At 38.9% G+C, this 20,665-nt stretch overlaps 2 protein-coding genes across 2 annotated transcripts in view; one reads left to right on the top strand and one right to left on the bottom strand.

Annotated features, from left to right (window-relative positions):
- Positions 1–375: 375 nt before the first annotated feature.
- On the top strand, positions 376–17,319 carry TUBE1 (tubulin epsilon 1). The gene is made up of 12 exons (XM_057390199.1): positions 376–432; positions 506–579; positions 2,383–2,435; positions 4,582–4,639; positions 5,219–5,334; positions 6,312–6,433; positions 7,641–7,828; positions 8,592–8,767; positions 9,472–9,612; positions 11,130–11,270; positions 12,051–12,225; positions 13,447–17,319. The coding sequence occupies exons 1-12, from the start codon at positions 408–410 to the stop codon at positions 13,603–13,605; spliced, it is 1,428 nt and encodes a 475-aa protein (XP_057246182.1). The 5' UTR covers positions 376–407; the 3' UTR covers positions 13,606–17,319.
- The window catches only part of CCN6 (cellular communication network factor 6), a 67,376-nt gene continuing 61,996 nt past the window's right edge, over positions 15,286–20,665 (bottom strand). The window contains exons 3-6 of the mRNA XM_057390119.1: positions 19,198–19,460; positions 18,580–18,822; positions 15,959–16,152; positions 15,286–15,567 (exon numbers count right to left, since the gene is read on the bottom strand). Coding sequence (XP_057246102.1) covers positions 15,286–15,567; positions 15,959–16,152; positions 18,580–18,822; positions 19,198–19,460 — 982 coding nt within the window. The remainder of the gene's footprint in view (positions 15,568–15,958; positions 16,153–18,579; positions 18,823–19,197; positions 19,461–20,665) is intronic.

Genomic DNA, 20,665 nt, shown 5'->3' with positions numbered 1-20,665 from the left:
CCATCTCCCTTGTATTATGTACTTGGGGAAAATAAAGCGCTTCTTTATCACACCATTTTTATCCATAAAGGATAATGGACTGCAGTGTATGGAAATACTTCTGTTSTCCCGCACAGACACTTTATTTTAGGTCTTTGTCAAGCCTCCTGTATCTGGGGCTCCGCCGAGGCCCTGCAGCCCCTGCCAGGTTCCCCTCAAGACTCACCAAGTGCGTGAGACCCTCACCGCTCCCCCGCGCTGCCTTACACCCCCTCCCCCCCATTCTCCCTAATGGCACGTTCCACGGGCGGCGGGCAGGCGGCACCGCCCGCAGCGGAGGCACCGCTTGGGACGTTCCACCGCAGGAACTCAGGGGGCGCGGCTTCCGGGCGCCGACTTCGAAACAGGAGCGCGCCGCCGGCCCCGCCATGACCCAGTCCGTGGTGGTGCAGGGTAAGGGGGTCATGGAGCCCACAGCTCCCGCCGCCCCCTCCCCGTGCCTGAGCCGTGTCTCTCCCCTTTGCAGTGGGACAGTGCGGGAACCAGGTGGGATGCCGCTTCTGGGACCTGGCGCTGCGGGAACACGCCGCCGTCAACAAGGTAACGGCGCCGCTGGCCCGGGGAGCCGCCCCTCGCTGCCTTCCGCGTTCCTCTCTGTGACCGCAGAGTGCTGTGTTTGTTTGGTTCAACTGAGGCCTTTCACTGCGAGCAAAACCGCCCCAGGTTCTTGTGCCGTTTAACTAATCGTGAAACAAATCGTAAGGTTAACTGTCAAGAGATCTGGTTAAATCATAGGGCTCGGTAGTCACCAGTCGTATGAAGTTTAACAAGGGAAAGTGCCAGATTCTGCACCTGGGATGGGACAGCCCTGGATGTATGGACAGACTGGGGAATGAGATGCTGCAGAGCAGTGCTGCAGAAAGGGATCAAGGGGTCCTGCTCCATGGCAAGTTGAACATGGGTCAGCAGTGCCCTGGCAGCCAGGAGGGACAGCCCTGTCCTGGGGGACATCAGGGACAGCATCCTTGCCAGGATCCTTGCCAGCCAGACAAGGGAGGGGGGTTGTCCTGCGCTGCTCTGCACAGGGGTGGCCTCATCTCGAGTGCTGGGGGCAGTTTTGATACCACAATATAAAAAAACACATTAAGCTATTAGAGAATGTCCAGAGAAGGCCCACGAGGATAGTGAAGGGTCTTGAGATGAAGCCATTGGAAGAGCAGCTGAGGTCACTTGGTCTGTTCAGCYTGGAGAAGTCAGAGGACAGACCTCACTGCAGGCTGCAACTTCCTCATGAGRGGAAAGGGAKSKRKRKGCKSTKMTCTYKTSTSWGRKGWSMMSWGWSASRRGMKSWGRGRRWRKKSTSWRRWKKTGTCAGGGAACATTTAAGTTACAGATTAGAAAAATATTCTTCAGCTAGAGAGTGTTTGAGCACTGGAGCAGACTCCCCAGCACCTGTCAGACTCCCTAAGCCTGTCAGAGCTCAAGAAGCATCTCAACAACCCTGTCAGGCCCATGGTGTGACTCTTGGATTGTCCTTTGAAGAGCTGAGAGTTGTACTAGATATTCCTTCTGTGTCCCTTACATCTCTGAATATCCTGTGATTCTGTGATCCCTAATTCCGGTCAGCTTTCTCCAGCCTTTCCACCCTGAAAAGCTCAGGATGTCTCCCTACAGCCAGGCATTACCAGGTTTGAGGCAGTTAGCAACATGAGAGGGCTATTCAGTGCAGCTATTTTGCCACTGGCAGTAACTCAAAAGAGGACACCCCCAAAGGCCACCWTTGTTTTCCACTTTAGCTCATGCCATGACTTGCTGTACAGTTTTACTGACCAAAATAGCAGCATAAGGAAGGCATGTACTGAGGATTGTACTGAGTACCCTGAATGAAAACACACTTTCCTTGCTTAAGGTATTTAAACTTGCCAKATCTCTTTAGCTTTGGGGTTAGTAATTTCTGTGCTGTCTCTTGATAGGGAGTTCAAGAATCAGTGTGATGTGCTCTGCTTCTTACAGAACTCCCTGAGCATTGGTATCATGGGCATGGAGGCCAAGATGAAGTGAGAGTTGTATCAGTGATGAACTGAGTCAGCTAAAGAGCATCTCTTCAATTTAATAATTGCATTGGGATCTTCATTAAACTACTACAGTCGCTTAATCTTGTGCTGAAAAATTAATTTTTGAGTTACATTCTCCTCTCAGTTTTTAATAACAAGCTGATGTTTCAATGAAATGTTCTTTTTAGAGCTGGCTAGAGCWAGCTGGATTCAACAGAGAYGTTCACTCAGTTTCAAGTKKCAAGGTTTGAYAGGTGRCCTTCAGAAGTCCCTTCCAACTTAAACTGTTCCATGACAAAGCACGGAGAATTTTTGACATTACACATCATTTTGTATTGTTTCCTTTTAGAAAGGAATTTATGATGAAGCCTTAAGCAGTTTCTTTAGGAACGTAGATACAAGGTAAGTTTTACCAAGCTGTTCAAGAGCTTAACACAGTAGATCAATGCTTGTAGTATCTTCTCTTAACCTAAGTTAAAGTTCTTTTTGTTTTCAGTCATATTTAGCTTGTGCTAGAAAAAGATTTTGMTTTTTTGTATACTCCTCAAAACCTTATCTTTGCATTTCCATTTTAACTATACATTCTTCAGTAGTTCAATGTGTTGAAAGTATTTGGGTTTGTTTTCTTTTCCTTTTGTCCCAAAGGTGATAGTCAGGATCTGATAGCTTTTGTCATTGCAAATCAGTCAGATTGTGTGCCCTCTGAATACCAACTGAGCAGCATTTCTTGAAGAGTTGTAAGAGGAATTGTATATGGGATAGTTAGAAAAGACTGTTTTTAAATCTTATCTATTTTATTACACAGAGTAGTAGCTATAATTGTGTAAGTTAATCAATTCATACCTTAAATGCATTAGTTAGCTCTTGTCTGTTCAGTTATAAAAATCCTTGCAGTTTGCAAGAAGAAAATATGTACTTGGGATATCCTGTTGCTTTCTAATTAATAAAAAAACATTTGACCAACCTCTGTTTCCTTCCATTATATTAAAGGGTTCTACTACAGTGTGTGATTTTAACTAGAACAGCATTGAAATTCAAGTTGATTTGTGTTAAGTTTTACCTCTTTCAAAGAACACTGCAAATGTATTGAAGTTTCTTATTGTTATTCCTTATAGGTATTTCCTAGAACTTTTTTTCTTTTTTTTTAAGCTAAAAAAAAAATTGATCGTAAAAAATGTCTGTTTCTGTACATGCCAGATGAAACCACCAAGTTTGTAATTGACAGGTTGGCTGCGATAGAAACATCTGTTTTCTCTCTGAGCAACCCCATCTAGTGGAAGGTGTCCCTGCCCATGGCAGGGGGGGTTGGAACTGGATGATCTTTAAGATCCCTTCCAACCCAAACCATCCCATGGTTCTAGGAACGTGGGGATATTTTTCAGCAGTTGAATCCAATGATTGAAGGTATAGTCTGGCATAAAAGACCACAAAGGCAGTAGTAAGAAAAAGAAATGTTTTGGGGCTGGTTTTATTTCCCCTTTCAATTTTATTAGTCCCTGAAGATAAATTCTCTTGGTGAATTTACTGGTGCTGTAGTGTACTCCTATAGGTGTTGTGTAGGCTAGGGGAATCACTTGGGTGTTGGAGSCTGCTGTGAGCTGCTTACCTAATGAGAAGTGTCTGGAGACTGTTGTTGAGTGAGAAGGTGCAAAATCCTTGAGGAATCCAGTGCAGCCCTGTACTCTCTTCCCCTTATTCCCAATGGGACTCAGCAAGCTCAGAACATTGGTACTGTAATGAATTTTAGCTGATGTTTTGTGAATATAGCAGTGGTTGAATGTAGAATGGTCTAAGACATACTTTAAATCTAGGCTTGGCCAGCTCCCACATTGGATAATTAATGGAGGGGGAAATAAGATCCATCTTCCACTATCCCTGCCTTTTTCCCCCCTGTGTTGAATATAGTTTAGCCTGACCATAGTCAGTCATCTCATCCTTTGAGTGGGAAAAAATGTGATTGTAACATAAATATATAGTCTGCTATGTTGGCTCAGTACAGCCAGTCCTAGGAAAGAAGGAAGATTTAGCTATGTCAGCCCAGTAGGATTTCTGAACTGGTAAATCATAATAAGCAGAATAAGTCAAGCACAGCACTGTGCTGGTGCTTTTACAGAGCTTTCACACCTCGAGCACAAGCACAGTGTTGTACTACCCCTACTGAAAAGCTCGTGGGGAGCTTTTTTCTGCTGTATGATGTGGATACACATATCACATGCTGATAAAAGATAATCCTTTCAAGTTTTGGCAATGCCTGTAGAATTCCTGCAAAGCAGAGTCTGTATCTGAGAGTAAACTTTAATGCTTGTCTTTTCAGCTTCTTGAAGTAATGTTTAGGATATTTCTGATTGAGATTGTGTCCTGTAGTTGTATTACTTTCAGAAATTATGAGGTCTTAGCAGCACATTCAGGATGTTTCTGTTTGTTTGCATTGTCATAGTCCTCCAAACACAAAATACAAAAGATAAAATTTTATTGTAGTATATATTTTATGCTATGAATCTGATTTTAGATTTTTCTGTTACTGGTTGTTTTGGTKTTTTTTTTTCAGGAGTGGTGATAATGGTCCTGATATTTACAAAGGAAAAATCTGCTCTTTAAAAGCACGAGTAAGGCAATCTATAAAGGTCACTCTTTCTGCACTGAATATTTATGTCCAACTGTGTGGGAATTCTCATGAAGTTCTTAAAATTGCATACCAGTTTCAACACTGCTTTGAATAGTAAAGTTTCTAAAATTAACTTTGATTAATGCAGTTTGCTGACAGTCTTGTTGAGTATTTTAAATTAAAATTTTAATAAATTTATTACAGATATTATTAACTAAGTTTTTATTTGAATTTTGTAAGGATTGGGTTTCTTTGAGCCTCTTAAATACTCAAGAAGCAAGGAAACTTGAAACATAAAAATGTGCTAATTTCCTTATTCCTAAGTGTTGGGGCAGGATATTATAAAATTTTAACAAAATTTTTTTGTCTGAACTGCTGTCCTATCGAATAACTTCTAGCAAATCAGCTGAAGTGAATCTAGTTGGTCTCGTAGTTAACAACTGAGGGGCAAAAAAGGTTTCTCTGGAGCGAGTAGAAACAGAATTCCTTTTATATTGTAAATAATTTTGTATTTTTTTGTGTGAATATTTCAAGGGTGGTTTKCTTACTGACTGAATTTTAATTCTTTCCATTCTCAAAGGCACTATTGATTGACATGGAGGAGGGTGTGGTAAATGAAATTCTACAGGGACCATTGAGGGATGTGTTTGATAGCAAGCAGCTTATCACAGATGTTTCTGGTTCAGGAAACAACTGGTGAGAACCTCTTTAGAASACATTTCTTAGCAGCTAATTAGATGGCATTTGAAAGGGGAAATGATAACCGTAGCTTTCTGCTTCGTTCTGCACCTGGAGAGCTGCAGCATTTTACCAGCAAACTTGGAGTCACTGTTGCCTGGAGGAGGGCTTTCAAAAGGCTCTTACAGAAAAATAATTCTGCTGATGTATCATTTTGTCTTTTTTTTTTCTCCCTCTTTTTTGATTTTCTTTACAAAAGAATGTGCTTTTTATTTTTGTTTCTTTGGCATTCAGCTGCTTTCATTGCTTAGTTTGAGACTGTGCCACTACTGTGGAAATGAAATATATGAACAAATGCACTTCTGATTTCTAAGCACCACAGTCTGGCTTTGTGCATATAAACTACATTACCAAAAGAGAAATTCAGAAAAAGATTKATTAACATAATGAATTCCAAATTTTCAGGAGACCCAAATGTGCTCTAATAATATTCAATGCACTACAGACTGGAAAGCGTATCACCACCAAATGTACCAAAAGAGAGTGCAATATAGGGAATGAAACATTCTGTAACTGTATTCTCTAGCAGACATGTATGTTGAAAATTAGCTGTTTGGGGTTTTTTATTACTAGGAGCAACTGACTCGCATAGTWCTCAGAAGATGAATCTGTACACATATTGCATAGTGGTGTCCTTATTGTAAAGGACTATATAGTTTTCATTTCATTATTACAATTAGATCATCCAGGTGGGAGTTTGTTCCTTCTCATTACAGATTAATAAGTGTGCACTACAAAGTTGTGAACTTATGCTGTTTGCATCCTCAAACCTAAAACTKTCCATATTTTCGTTGTGTAGTTACAGCTTAGAAACTGTCACAGATGAGGTGTTGGACCCAGCTTTGGACTCTAAAATGTCACATAGAAGGAGTTAAAATAAAAAATTAAGTGTTTGATTATTGAGGGTTTTTTAAAAGTATTTTTCATATCCTCAGGGCTGTAGGTTATAAAATATACGGCTATCAGTACCGTGAAAACATAGTGGAAAAGCTGAGGAAAACCGCTGAACATTGTGACTGTCTRCAGTGTTTCTTTATAATTCATTCCATGGGAGGTGGTAAGTAATCTTTTTATGGTATGATTGCAGTTGCCACAGATGAAAAGAACAACATGGATCTTGAAAAGAAAATATAGATATCTACACCATTCAGAATGCAGATTAAAAAAATAAGCATAGTCCAATCAAGTGGACCTGTAATTATTTATCACYTGTTCTGTTAGAGCACTGAGGAGCTCAAGACAGATACCAAACACWGAGGTATTACTTATCAGAAGGGTCATTGACCTCTGAACACTGACAGCATTGCCATAATCAAGTTGGTTTTAATTGTGGGGAAAGAGTTTTCCAAAAGGCTTTAAAGGAGATTTTTAATGTTACTTAACTTCAGAAAAACTGTTTTTCTGTTTTCCTTCCACACAATTCTCTTAGAATCTAATCTAGTTACTTTGTTAATAAGCCAAAAGGGAGACTCCCTTTTGCAAAAATGACAATTTTGTCATTATTGAATTGCCGCTGAGCCTTCCTACACCAGAAACCTGAGAGAACATGTATTATAACTGGTTATAATGTAGAAAAAGACACAGGAAATAGCTCTAAATATGAAGCAGGGATTTTGTCAAGGGCCTTTTTTGTGGGCATTTGCTTGATTTCAGAGACCCTGCAGATACTGTTTCTATTATTGTGAAAACTGCTGTCTTGTTCATAGATTAAATTGTCTGCCACTAAGAATGTAGCTGAATATTCAGCAAAAGACCACAGTTCAGTTTTCTGTTTTGAGCTCGTGGCTGTGTCCTCTAGTGTTAAAGAGGAAAAAAGCCTATGTGCTGGGGAGAAGGGGCAATTCTATTGTTACTGGAGAATGAGAAAACTTCATAAAAAAACCCGAAAGGAAAATAAGTAATTGTTTGGGGCAGTTCAATGCTTTTAAGTAAGTGTTGTGTTTTGTAATTCAAATTAAAGAATTGAAAATAAGAAGTAGAAACCCTAGGTCGGAAAWATGTTTGTTACATAATAGGACTTAATGGTTTGCAGAAATTTTTGAGACTGTATACCTCATCCTGACTGACATATTGGGAAATAGTTGTATTACTTAATTATTTTTCTGTCTGGGAAGAACCTTCCTCCCTTAATTGAGCAGCCAAATGCTTCAGAAAATATTCATTAACATACATAATTGAACAGTTGTATGTCTCCTACATGAGTCTTAGTGCCTAAGATAATGTGGGAACCTGTCTTCTCTGGTTCTGTCTTCATTCATAATTAGGGACAGGATCTGGTCTTGGAACTTTTGTCCTAAATTTGCTTGAGGAGGAATTCCCAGAAGTATATAGATTTGTTACTTCAGTTTATCCCTCTGGTGAAGATGATGTGATTACTTCTCCATATAACAGTGTTCTGGCTATGAAGGAGCTTAATGACCATGCAGACTGTGTGCTACCAATAGAGAATGAAGTAAGAAATAATATTCTGTTTCTGTAAATTTTTTATTAGACAGTGGAAGTGTCTCTTCCTTTTCTCTAGTGATTGGAGTTCTAAGTTTCCAAAAGCATCATTTCATTTTTTAAAGTAATTATTGAACTCCTAAGTCACTTGCCGGCTTTTGAAATTAACATGGATATCACTAAAAAGTTGCTGTGCTCCTTCAAGGTAAGGTAGAGTGAATTTTTTCATGTCTATTTTAAGGTAAACAGTGAAAAGCTTCTATTTGCTGAGACGATGTCTTAGCGATCAATTTGTGCATAGTATTAGTTGGTCCTGCAAGGGAAATGACTAACCTCACCTAACTGTGCTGATTAGTGATATGGAAATCATAGACTCATTTGAATCTAGCTTTGGTGACTGTCTTGCTATTTGCTTATGAAAAAGGCAAGAGACAGTGAATTATAGTTAGAAACTATGTTTTTTTTGTTTCACAGGTGTTATCTTCTATAACTGCTTTTTAAATTTTCATAAGGATTTTGAATAGTTTAATAAAAATTCAGACTTCTGAGTCAAGCTGTGTACATATTTGTGACATGGCACAGACTTTTAGAAACACTTCAGTCAACTGAAATTGTTCAAAAGTTGGACTTAGATGTATCAAAGGGATAATCTTTGAGCTAACAGTACAATGTCTGAGCATTCAAGATTAATAAAAATGGAAAACTGGGATACAGAATTTGAAAGTTCTGTACTCAAGACTACTTCTGTGCTTTTTTTTTCCTCTCTCCCAAAGTCTCTGTTTGAGATAGTTAATAAAATTCATCAGATGATCAATGCTGGGAAGTTAGGATCAACTGTGAAGCATAACAGCTTGGTAACATCAAGTGCCGGCAGTGCAAAAACACTTCAAGAGAAGCCATTTGATGCAATGAATAACATTGTAGCCAATTTGCTGCTGAACCTGACAAGGTAAAGTTTCAGGTTTTGCCTCTGTAACACAGTAGTATTGCTGGAGGTGGTGTGGGCTGTAAAAACGTAGGTCTTCATCAACGTGAGTAATATTAATTGGTTTTCATTTGATATGAGTCTTCTCTTTAGGAATTCGTTACTAACTGCTGAAGTATTTGGAAGTGTTCAGATTGGAGTGGTGTTGCTTTAGCTGTGATAGTCTTAAAACTGAAGTTTATAGGCAGAAGGATAATTTTTGGTCCTRAACTGTCAACTGCTGCAAGAAGTATACTTCTGGAGTATTGGCCTTTTTTCTCTTAGACAGCTTGTCAGGAATRCAAAGTCACATGTGTTTTATTATARCCTGTTTGGTAAAAGTGGTATTAATTAACTGATATTAACCAGCTGATGTTATTTAACTGGTATTAACACATATTCATCATTATTAATACTGAAAATCAGTGCTAAATACTACAACTGGGAAACAAGGAATCATTCTTGGTAATTTATTGTTCTTTAATGGGAYGTACAAGTAAATGAGACATAGTACTGTTAGCGCCAGATGTGAAAGTTTCGTAATTATACTTGAACACTTGCTCGAAGTCTGTGCTGTTTTACAGTTTTATTGTACAGAAAGAGCTGAAAAATAGATTTCATGGAAGTTTACATTATAGAAGTGATTTACTTAGTTTATAGCAGTTTCATAACAGTTTCTAATTTTTCAGCTCTGCTAGATTTGAAGGTTCCCTAAACATGGATCTTAATGAAATCAGCATGAATTTGGTTCCATTTCCTCGACTTCATTATTTGGTTTCAAGCTTGACTCCTCTGTATACACTGGCAGATGTTAATGTACCTTCTAGGAGGTAAGAAAAAATATTATTGGAGTTTCACATTTAAAGCTTAATTTCTGACTCTTCTATATTTCATTAAAAAATTCTATTCTGTAGCAAAACTGAGGGTGGAACTTCTAAAACTTGTACGTCTGCCACATTTTAAAATTTATCCTGCTGATTTATGGAACATCTGTTGTCCATTTTCTGTAATGGCTGAGCCAGTAAACTTGACATCCTTTTAATCTCTGCTGGAAGTGTTTCTGTTGGGAAATGTGTTACTTATAACCCACACCACAAATTCTTCTGAGTAACCGTTTGCACTTGACTGACAAAATASTCTAAAGACAAACAAAGGATTAACTAGATTCTTTGGGAAATAACGGCATCTTACTTCAGTCTGGAGATATAGTGAGTGCAGTGAGCCTCTTTAACATCTTATTGTAATGATAAGCTGACGTGTCAAATTTTGTGACTTATTTATCCCTCTAACACAGCAGACAAATAACCAGTTAAAGTAGATTTTACTGGGTTTAATGGGTTATGTTCAGTCAGCACGATGTCCAAATAATAATAGAGGCAGCTAAGGGTAAGAGATGGAAGTACGCAAAGTGGAGAAGAGGGGAGGACCACCTTTATTTTCCAATAGCAAGTTGTGACAGYCAGATCTGTTGAAAACTTACTTGAGGGGACAGTACAGTGCTGGGGGGAGGGTAGCAGACTTCAGGGAGATGGTCGATCAAAGATGTTTCAGAATAAAGTGGGAACAGTAATATTTTTGTCTCCTTTAATTAAGTTTTTTTTGTAATAGGCAGATTGTGCTAGAAGGGATATAAGAAAAAAGAAATAGAGATGATRAAYGTAGARCATTTGGAACAAATGGAAAGAATAKCTTAGATGTTGTGGGTCCACAGAACACTATCTTTGGTATCCAACAGTACAATGAAGCTTGGTTAAGGAAGTGAAGAGAGAAAGAATATGATCTGCAGTGTCATCTTTTAAAGCAGTCATGTGTGATAAAATTAGAATAAGCAGACTAGATAAGTATATATAGCCTGTGCTTTCCCAAATCATTAATCAAAATTAATACAGTTCTGTGATTCATTGATCATTTTAAATAATTAAGTGTAACAGGAAGATAATCAGTTCTGTAAAGGTCAGCAGCACTTCTATATTCCTTGTCAGATCCTTCACAGTGAGATTGTCCACTCAACTTGCCATATAACCAGAACCCCAAGTAGTTAAATCCCTTTACATAATTTCAAGACTTTGTAATCATTGGTCTCAAATTGCCTTTATAAAGGCAACTTCTCTGACTTAACAGTGGCTTTTAACTTGAGGGAGAGGAATAAAACAGATCCATTGTGTTTCTAGAAACCTCTAATGCTAGTATATATACACAGAAAGGTTTGAATTATCATTTATGGTCCTGGGTTAAATGTGCCTTTATCCAGAATTTTATGAGCATTTAAATCCTGAAAGTGGACRTTCTGTAGAACTTTTGTATGCTGCTTTAGTAAGAGTAAGATAACTGCTTTCTTTTCACCCAGGTTGGATCAGATGTTCTCAGATGCATTTAGCAGAGATCATCAACTAATTCAAGCAGATCCAAAGCACAGCCTCTACCTTGCCTGTGCACTTCTAGTTCGAGGAAATGTGCAGGTTTCAGACCTTCGCAGAAATATTGAAAGGTTTGTAATACCACACAGTAGTCATAGAATTTGTTCTGAAACTGATGGCAGTTTTCCAGAGCATTCCAGCTTTTCATTTGGACAGTTTCAATATCAAATCAGTTTACTCCAACATACTTTTCTTCATTTTACAATGGAAGAAAACATAATTTACTTACGTAATGAGTAAAAAAAAGTCATAGTATTCCTGAATTTCCAAATAAAGGGAGGTGCTCTGCTCCTTCAAAATTGCAAAAGAAAGCAAAGCCCAACCTTCCAGGAGTTTGTTTTTGCTGAACAGAAGGYCCTTCTCTTTCATGGTTTCTTTCATGTAGTTAGGAAATCATCCTTATTTTAACAACTCTGTGTTGTTAGCACCCATTTTCTGCCTTTTACACTATTGATCTACACAGATRTAACAGGAAAGGCAAGCAAAGCTTCACAAACAAAATGGAATTTATGGGCAGACAGGGGTGCTTGGGGAAAATTTCTAAGGATCTAAAGTATTTTATTTATTTCAAAACTACAGGTAGACTGTCCCCATACAATATTAATCTGCCCCTTTACTAAATCTCAGAGTGCTTGCAATCCCTTTTATAGAAACAGGTACTYGCAACTTCACTTTTCAAATCCCCATACATTAAATAAACAAAATAATGTTTGCAATTTAAATTTAAAATAGAGACACAATGGTTTAGTCTGAAGTCTTAAATGTTAACCTTTTCAGACTGTTAGTTGAGAAAGGAAACTTAGCCTTTGTGTTCTCTATATTCCTTAGATAACTAAATTTTTGTCTCACAGGTTGAAGCCTTCTCTGCACTTTGTCTCCTGGAATCAAGAGGGCTGGAAAACTGGTTTATGTTCAGTACCTCCTGTGGGCCATTCCCATTCCCTTCTGGCTTTAGCAAACAATACCTGTGTGAAACCAACTTTCATTGAACTCAAAGACAGATTCATGAAGCTCTACAAGAAAAAGGTGCAGCTCTTATTGTAACATCCATAGTCACAAATCATTACCATCTTGTATTATACGAAATCAAATCTTAGTGTCACAAAGGGTCTGCCTATAATTAACAGACCAAGGGTTTTATTCATGTGACCACTCAAGGAATCATTCCAACAGTTGCTGCTTAAAAAGYRTAAACTCTTTATTAAYGTGTACSTATCTGGCAACATCAYAGAGTYGTAGAATGGTTWGGGTTAGAAGGAACCTTGAAKATTATCTAGTTCCAACCCCTCTGCCACAGACAGKGACACCTTCCACTAGACCAGGTGGCTCAAAGCCCTATCCCACCTGGCCAAGAGCATTTCCAGGGATGRAGCATCCAYAATTTCTCTGGGCAACYTGTTCCRGTGCACAGTAAAGAATTTCTTCCTWACATCTAATCTAAACYTTGGTGTCCAYCAAGCTTTCTCTCACTTCCCTTCCTCARCAGAGYAGGAGAAAAGTGCAGTGAAAAACTYGTGGGTCAAGATAAAGACAGGGAGATTACCCACTRGTTAGTGCCATGGGCTAAACAGAYATGGCATAGGGAATATTAATTTAATTTATTGCCAATGAATAGCAAAATAGTACAGCAAGAAATAAAACCAAAATTGAAAACACCTTCATCCCCACTCCACTCCCGTCTTCCCAGCCTCAGAATTCCACTTCTGTTCCTACTTCACTGATCTTAGTGTCTGCAGGGCTGTTTCTCTCACATTTGCCTAAACCTCTCTCACAGCAGTTGTGCAGCATTTTATCCCTCATTAAATATATTGTCACAGAGGCATTACCCATCACTAATGGGCTCAGGTGCAGCCAGTGACAGGTCCGTATTGGAGCTGGCTGGAATTGCTCTGTTCAACATGGGGGCAGCTCCTGTTATCTTCTCACAAAAGACACCCCTGCAGCCCTGTGCTCCCCCTGCTACCAAAACTCTGACATGTAAGCATAATACATAGTTGGTCCGGTGTACCCAAGAAGGCAACATGAAGAGGTGGGTGTTTAAAAAGTCTGTTTAATAAGTAATATCACCTGTAATTCACTAGAGGATTGTTACCAAAGTTGCCAAGTATTTAAACAAGGGATGCCATGATGTAAGTCTCTAAGTCTCCTTTCTACAGTGCTTGCACTCTCCCTTCAGTGATATTTACTGAGCCAAAGCAATGAGGTGCCGAGGGAAAGGATAACACTGAATTATTTTTATTCTCATAGGCTCACCTTCACCATTATCTGCAAATAGATGGGATGGAGCAAAGCTGTTTTTCTGAAGCTATATCCTCTTTGTCTGACCTAATAGAAGAGTACAGTGAACTGGATGCTACAAAAGGTGTGCCTAGAATAGATCCTTCAAGACTGAAGATAGTTGTTTAAAGGAAGAAAAACTGATTTAAAAAAAAAAACAACAAAAAAGCACTTTCCCTAAGCATCCAGCCACTTCAGTTAACCAGAATGACTTGCATCATGCCTGGCAATTGTACTTGCAAACTGGGACCAGGACAACAGCTTCCTTACCTCAAGAGGTGTCATTAAGTGATGAGGCATGCCTGTAAGAAAGTTTTGAAAGCACCTAATTGTGGCTGGTATCAGTAAAGACAGTAATCCTSACTGTGGAGTAAATTGACACACCATATGCTGTGAAGAAAGGGAAAAAGAAAAAGRAAGTTGTGGCRGCCAAAAATGTAATTCTTTTCTCAGACTTTCAACTTATGGTAAACTAAAGGTAGGTCTTACTTCAAAGAAGGATTGCCGTTGCTAGATTTAGATTTAACAAGCAACTACGAAGAGAAGAAAAGCCCAAGTTAGTATTTTCAAAGATGAAAACAAGTCTCTAATGAAACTGCTTTCTTACACTTTGCAGTAGATATTTCAGAATGCTCTAAGCTATGTTCCTCACTTTAATATTTTTGCTTCTATGTTGTACTTAGCTATATTAGAGCATTCTGCATTGCTACCAAAATTGGCAACAACAAAAAATTCAAAAAAAAAAAATTTTGTTTCAAGTATTATACTTGGAATATTAATTCACGTTTTAATGATTCATACTCATGAATGGTGAGTTGCACTTGATAATGAAATAATGCAGAATACCTCTGAGCAAAACATGCACTTATAATGAAGTTATAATGACCATTTGGAGAAAAAAGCTTATGGCCTCGAAAGAATGCAAGTAAAATAGATGTTTTAATATTTATAATTATCAGGGTAAGCAGCTTTTTATATTGCAGTAAGAACTTTTACAAAATAAAATGTACAGCTATTTCCAGTTGCTTGCCAGTGAAGTTACAGTTACAGAATGGATTGATTTCTTGAAATAATTTCTTCACAATGATTTCTTGAAATTTGAAGTCCTTCTAGCAGATTTGGAGTCAATATGTCAGTAAGCACAATTTTCAAWGTATATGCCCAGAAGCATTCAATGAAGTATTGTGATAACATTTGTTGAGAGCATTTTTTTTAAATATGTTCTAAAAATACCAATTTCCTTAAAATCTTGCATCTATTATCTGCAGTTGCCCACTTATTTATTCCTATACACATGCAGCGTTTATATCCACAGCACTAGAGAAAGACCATCTGTTGCAAAAAGCAGTCTGAGTTTAAAGTTGATGACTTCTGTTTAAAAACAGCATTGATGTGTTTTACTATTGCAGATGTGTAGCAGAAAAGGTGAACTTAAGAATGAAGAATGATAGATGAAGTATTACAGGGCAGTTTTTTTCCCCAATAGGTTACAGCATGTATTTTCTTTGTGGGCAACGACTTGTGGTGGGGTATGAAGCCGTCTTGCTGTGCCATTCTTAGTGACCAGAAGTTCTTGTTTGGGCAGCACTGGTGTTAGACATATTCTTCTCAAAAATGTATCTCCCCATGTAAAAACAGTTACATCTAAAAAKATGTCCACTTGTATTTTCTGGGTGCCATTTAATAAATGAGTGAATATTCTCATATGYAGCTTCATTATAAACATTGCTGTGGCAGGAGGTTATGCTGACTCCTCAGGGTGAGAATGTGCTGTTGCACTCTGTGTGTTACAGTCAGTGGTGTAATTCATCATAGAAGTTTGAGTTCAGAAAATATATCTCCTGGAGCACTGCAAATCCTCTGACACACACACGATGTTATCCACATCATCTTCCACCTGAAGAAGCCTTCGTTGGGACACTCAAATTGCACAGTGATCATTTTGGACTTATTAGGAATGCAGCACCTCTTGTCCGAGCACACTCCACAGAAAGTTAGTTTGTATCTTTGAGTAGTCGAGCATCCAGAAAAAATTAACTTCTCTGCTGTTGGAAGCTGGAAAGTTGGTTGACATGTTTTTCCCATTGGAATCTTTAATATTAAAACAAAGAAAACCTTGAACATTAAAACAGATCATGTAAGAAAAAGTTGCAACATTTAGAAATACTTGAAAATTATTCAATCTGAAAGCCGCCTGATTTTTCCTTTGTCAGTAACAAATAGAAAATATTTCTGAAGTAATTGCGCATCAGGACAGCATTAGCAGCACTTACACTTCAGGACATTACATTCTTTTGTTTGAAATTGCGCATCTGTAATTTGGTATTGACACCTGAAGACTGATGGTAGAAAACATAGAAGAATCATTTTAAAACCCGTAAAAAAACTAAATGTTTTTTTAGTACTTGCTAATATGTCCATTTTTCCATTAGTTCCAATGTTTTAATTTTCTATTATTAATTAATTTTATGCTACAAAATACCTTTATTTTCTTCAGCATATTGGTCAGACAAGGCTGGATGAAGCATAATCTCTTTTCTGTTTTCATTTCACATTTTCTGTTGTCATTGGTCACTCTGCTGGATATGCCTATGCCACAGGTCCTGGAACACGGTGTCCAGGGAGTTGCCTGTATGACGCACTTTTTCTTCAAAACAAGCGGTAAGCTTCTGTAAGCTAAGAAAGCAATATTTTATTTATGCAGCCCCAAAAGGATGAATTGAAAATACAAGGATAAGAATTTGATTTCTGTTCATGAAGGTACTTTTGTAAAAGGTAAACCTAAAAACGAGACATAAATAACATTTGTACAAAATTCAGCTGAGCTGCAGTTAAACTTTGCTGACATTGAATACGCAGATCCTAGCAAGGGCTAAAAAATTGCATGTATTATATGATCTTCTATTTTCATGTGAYGGAAATGTGTGAAGAGAGCTAATTGTGGAATTTTTATGAAATTTCCAGATTTTTATTTTATTTTACACCAAGCATAGTTTGTAAGGGTGCTGAAAACATTAATGTTTGTATCTTCTTAGATATTGATAAGACTTTGGGTTTTGTATTGATGAGTAAAATTCTCCAATCACTTTTAGATGCCACTAAAAAGGCTGAGGGTACGAWATTTCAAAAAAGAAACAAAATTACAGTGGAAAAGTTCTGCAAAAAAAAATACGTGGAATCTGTGCATTTATGTAAGAGCACAGGCAGAATTACCTGGAATTACCAGAATTGCTGTCTGCTTTCCAGAATATTTGGAAAGTAGACAGCAATTTGAAGATCTTATTAAAGCAAGCAGTTTAAAAGCCTGTCACAGATCTGCAACAAATAAAGGGAAGTTAAATGTTTGTTTATAYTCGATACATTTTTTTATGTGACCTAGTTACATCCCTGTGCATCTGAATTAGGTAAATCAAATTGAAATGGAAAGCCATAGAACAAAGCAAGAGGAGTGACAGAAACTTAGCACTAATTATCCACTCTAACAGAAAAAGGATTTTTCAAAATGCATATTAGCCCATTGAGCCATGGGATTCATGGACAAGTTGACAAGATACTTCTGCTGGACTGGGAAATGGGAGGGGAAAGACTTTACTTTGAAAAAAAATGTCAGGGTGTTTTTCTTCAGAAGATTTCCAAAGAACAGCATCCTACAGCACACACAGCCACCACAGGGACAGGCTGTTGGGTCCCTTAACAGAGCCCAACAGAAAGTCTGCTTTGCAAGCTGGGTMTCGTCTTTCAAGGTTATGCTGTGCAGCTAATCCAGATTCCAGAATAAATGTAGTATTGCAGTCAGTGAAGAATTTAATGAAGGTTGGACTTTAGCTTTTGGATCCGCTGAAGGACGAGAAAGCAAATGACTTAATGCTGTTCTCCACATATCTGAAATACATTGATTTGATTTGTGGTCAGGTCTGTTTCAGAGGCTCAGATTGTTTGGTTGCCATGGTTTTCAATGTGTTATGATCTYTCTTCAATCAGATTAGCACTGTTCTGTAAATATTTAATCTCTCTTCACTTGAAGTCAGTTGCCTTACCAAGTRCATGTTTATACAACAGTATTGTGTATTTTTGTTAAAAGGCTTTGTATTAGATATAGGTATTGAATCATAATTTTGAAGTGAAGCTTCTTTATTTTGGCTTACTTGTRTAACCACTGCTTGCATGTGAGAAGTTGTCCAAACTGGACTTCAGACTTTGTAAATGGGTCTGTTTTACTGCAGAGTGATTGACTTATGTGGATYTACTCAGCAGCCTTTGATGAAAGTTTTCTGATAATCTTTGCAATCCTTATAGTTTTACTTTATTGATCCATGATGGTGGTTCAAGCTGCCACCAAATAAATGGTTCTGCTTTCTGGTACYTGCATTAGCTATAACGAACATGGCTTTCACCATGTAAAGTTGTACATGCACAGGGAAGGAGAGCACACAAGCATAGGCAGCTGCTGGCATAGCTGCTTCTGGCAGTGTTGCTTCCTTAGAGTGGAAAAGAGAACTAATGTTAGCAGCAGAGCAGGATGAAGTTAAAGGGAATGTCAGCTGACCCTGGTAGAATTGCATGGACAAGCTTATGAATGCTTTTGATCAGACTGTATACAGAAGAAACTGGGGAGTATTGTACTTGCAGGGACCCAAAATTCATGAATGCTGGAAAGCCACTAAGGCAATTTTTATAATTTTCTACTTTCTATTGAAAGAGGAGGCCTGCATCCTGTTAATGTACGTGTGTGAAAACCAGGACTCCATAACACCACRAAGCAGGAGAAAGTGGGGCCGTTCCCAGGCTGTAAAATGGCTGTCCACCAACATCCCTAATTGGGCTGATCCGATGAGTAGTAAACCTCAGCAGAAAGATGCTTTGGCCARTTCCCTGGTGACAGAAGCCAAAAGCCTTTTTGCTTTTCACATTCATTAGGTTTGGTGAAATGAGTCTGTGACCTGAGAGTAAGAGGGGTAAGTGGGACACAACAGTCACTCTGGCAAAGGCCTTGAGCAAGATTAAGCAAGTGCCAGTGTGCTGCCTGCCTGGCTGCTGGAGCYAGGGACACTAAATGCAGAAAGGCTCATGTACAGAAAAGTTTACCAGTGTAGCCAGGCTCACCTGACATCAGTCTGTAGTTGGTTGATTGAAGTTGTTTGTGCTGTCCCAGGCCACAGATGGATTGTTGGGGCTTCTTTCTGCCTGTCACCCTGGCACAGGGACTTCCTGCTAATCTTGGTGTGAATGCGGGGGTACATCCGATTGTACCACTGACACACAGGCACTTATAAAGCGGGTTAGGCTGAAACGTCTGCCCATTGGCATAATAAACTCCATTGAGCTCACATCCTACAGCTACCAGATCTGAAAATGGTGAACAACAGTTACTAACACAGGAGGAGCACGTGGGTCTTGCTTAGCAGAGTGCTAAAATGTGGTCAGTCTTTATGGTATCCACAGCTCTTTATGTCAGCCATCAGCATGTCTGCCAATAACATGCTTGTGCACAGTGAACTGGTCTCACTAATGCAGGTAAGTTTGAATACAGTCCCAGCCCTAGTCTCAGATTCTCTGTGCAGCTGGAGCACTAAATTAGGAAGAATTGCTTAGCTGCAATTGCAATTGCAATTGCAATTGCTGCTGTGCAACACCTGCAAGCAGAGTTTTCTTCCAAAACCATTCACCTGCTGGTCCCCACCCTCCTGGATTTCAAGATGGGAACGTGAAAGAGCAACTTACATGCACACACTCCTGTTTCATACCTAGGCTCATCTTCCGAGTAGTCGCAGTAGAGTCCTTTGTGGGGATCACAGACATCTGCTTCATTGCAGKGCTCTCCTGCCTGCTTGGCACAGACCTTACAGCAGCCACAGCCATCCTTCACCAGGCTGACCCCAGGGGTGCAGGCTGGCACCGGTGGGCATCGGCATGGCCAGTGACAAACCTCCTTGCGCTGGACTTCACCAGTTTCTGAAGGTTTATCTYCAGGCTGCTCTGGTGGTCTGTGAAAAAACTTACACACAGTGGGCTATTTTGAGCACTGAATGCATTATGTGTAGCTGGAATAGCATAAAATTAAATCGAGGTGGAAAAAGCTTCAAGTTGCAAATCTTCCAATTGCATGAAGATACSTAATATCTCTCATCTCACGAGATCAAGAAGTGAGAGAGGCTGTGAGGATTAGGTGGAAGGCAGAGGACCATAAGTCAGTGTCATACACTGATATTATTCCACCAGTGAGCCTGACCTACTGCTTGTACAAAGCACAATTCATTGGTCTTTTCTTTGCCTTCTATAGAAAAAAACTGAACAAAAGTAAAAAAATGATTTTAGAGTAGATGGTGGTTTTATTATGATTATTCCTTCCTACAGACCTTCTGTCTAATTAATTGGTTTTTGATTCCTCACATTGTTTTAGAGCCAGCCATAGTCCTGTGTGCTGGTTCTGATGACAAARGCCTTTTAAAATGGGGAACCTCTCTTGAATGTTACTTTTGCTCCAAAATTTGAGTAGCTGCTGGGGAAGGAGCAYTGTAATATTTACAAATGCTCTTGTGCTCAATGCAAAAAATTAATCCTAATAAGGGAGGCTTGTAGTTGAACTGAGCTTAATAGGTCACTTTCTAAGAGTGCATTTATTTGCATGACTAAGCCTTCTTTGAATCCAGGGCTTATGGAGCAAAGACCTATCTCATTAAAGAGATTTGTATCAGCAGTAGGAAGTCAAGATCTAGCCAGAATTTGCTGTTTTGCACATTCTGTCTCAGAAATCATGCCTTTTTCTTTTTTTCTAAGTAAAGGGATACTGAAGTAATTCTTGATGGGCTTTTTTTTTCTGAAGCATGGGGGCAAATTTAGCCAGTACAGTGTGAAAGGACCCATTTGAGACAGCTATAGTCTATCTGCATTTTTTAATAACTGCATCTAAAACTTAGCAGTTYTGATCTTAGCATTTAATCTTTTCATGCTGCTGATTTCAGCAGAAATGCAGATCATGGTACWGTTACTCCCCATGGATAAGTAAAGTAGAGGTACACACAGCACTTGGTCACTATGCAATGTCAGGCCTGGGAGCCACTCTTACCACACATCTCTGACTGTYCAAAGAGCGAAAGGAAAAGAATACCCAGCCACTCATAAGGTGCCAGCATCACCATCAAGCTTAATACCCAGCCACTCATAAGGTGCCAGCATCACCATCAAGCTT

Source organism: Malurus melanocephalus, unplaced genomic scaffold (genome assembly GCF_030028575.1).
Source record: "Malurus melanocephalus ecotype Western Australia unplaced genomic scaffold, MMel_1.1 scaffold_23, whole genome shotgun sequence".
Classification (NCBI taxonomy): Eukaryota; Metazoa; Chordata; class Aves; order Passeriformes; family Maluridae; genus Malurus; species Malurus melanocephalus.
Note: the sequence above shows the minus strand (reverse complement) of the source record. Positions and strands in the feature narration are given on the sequence as shown.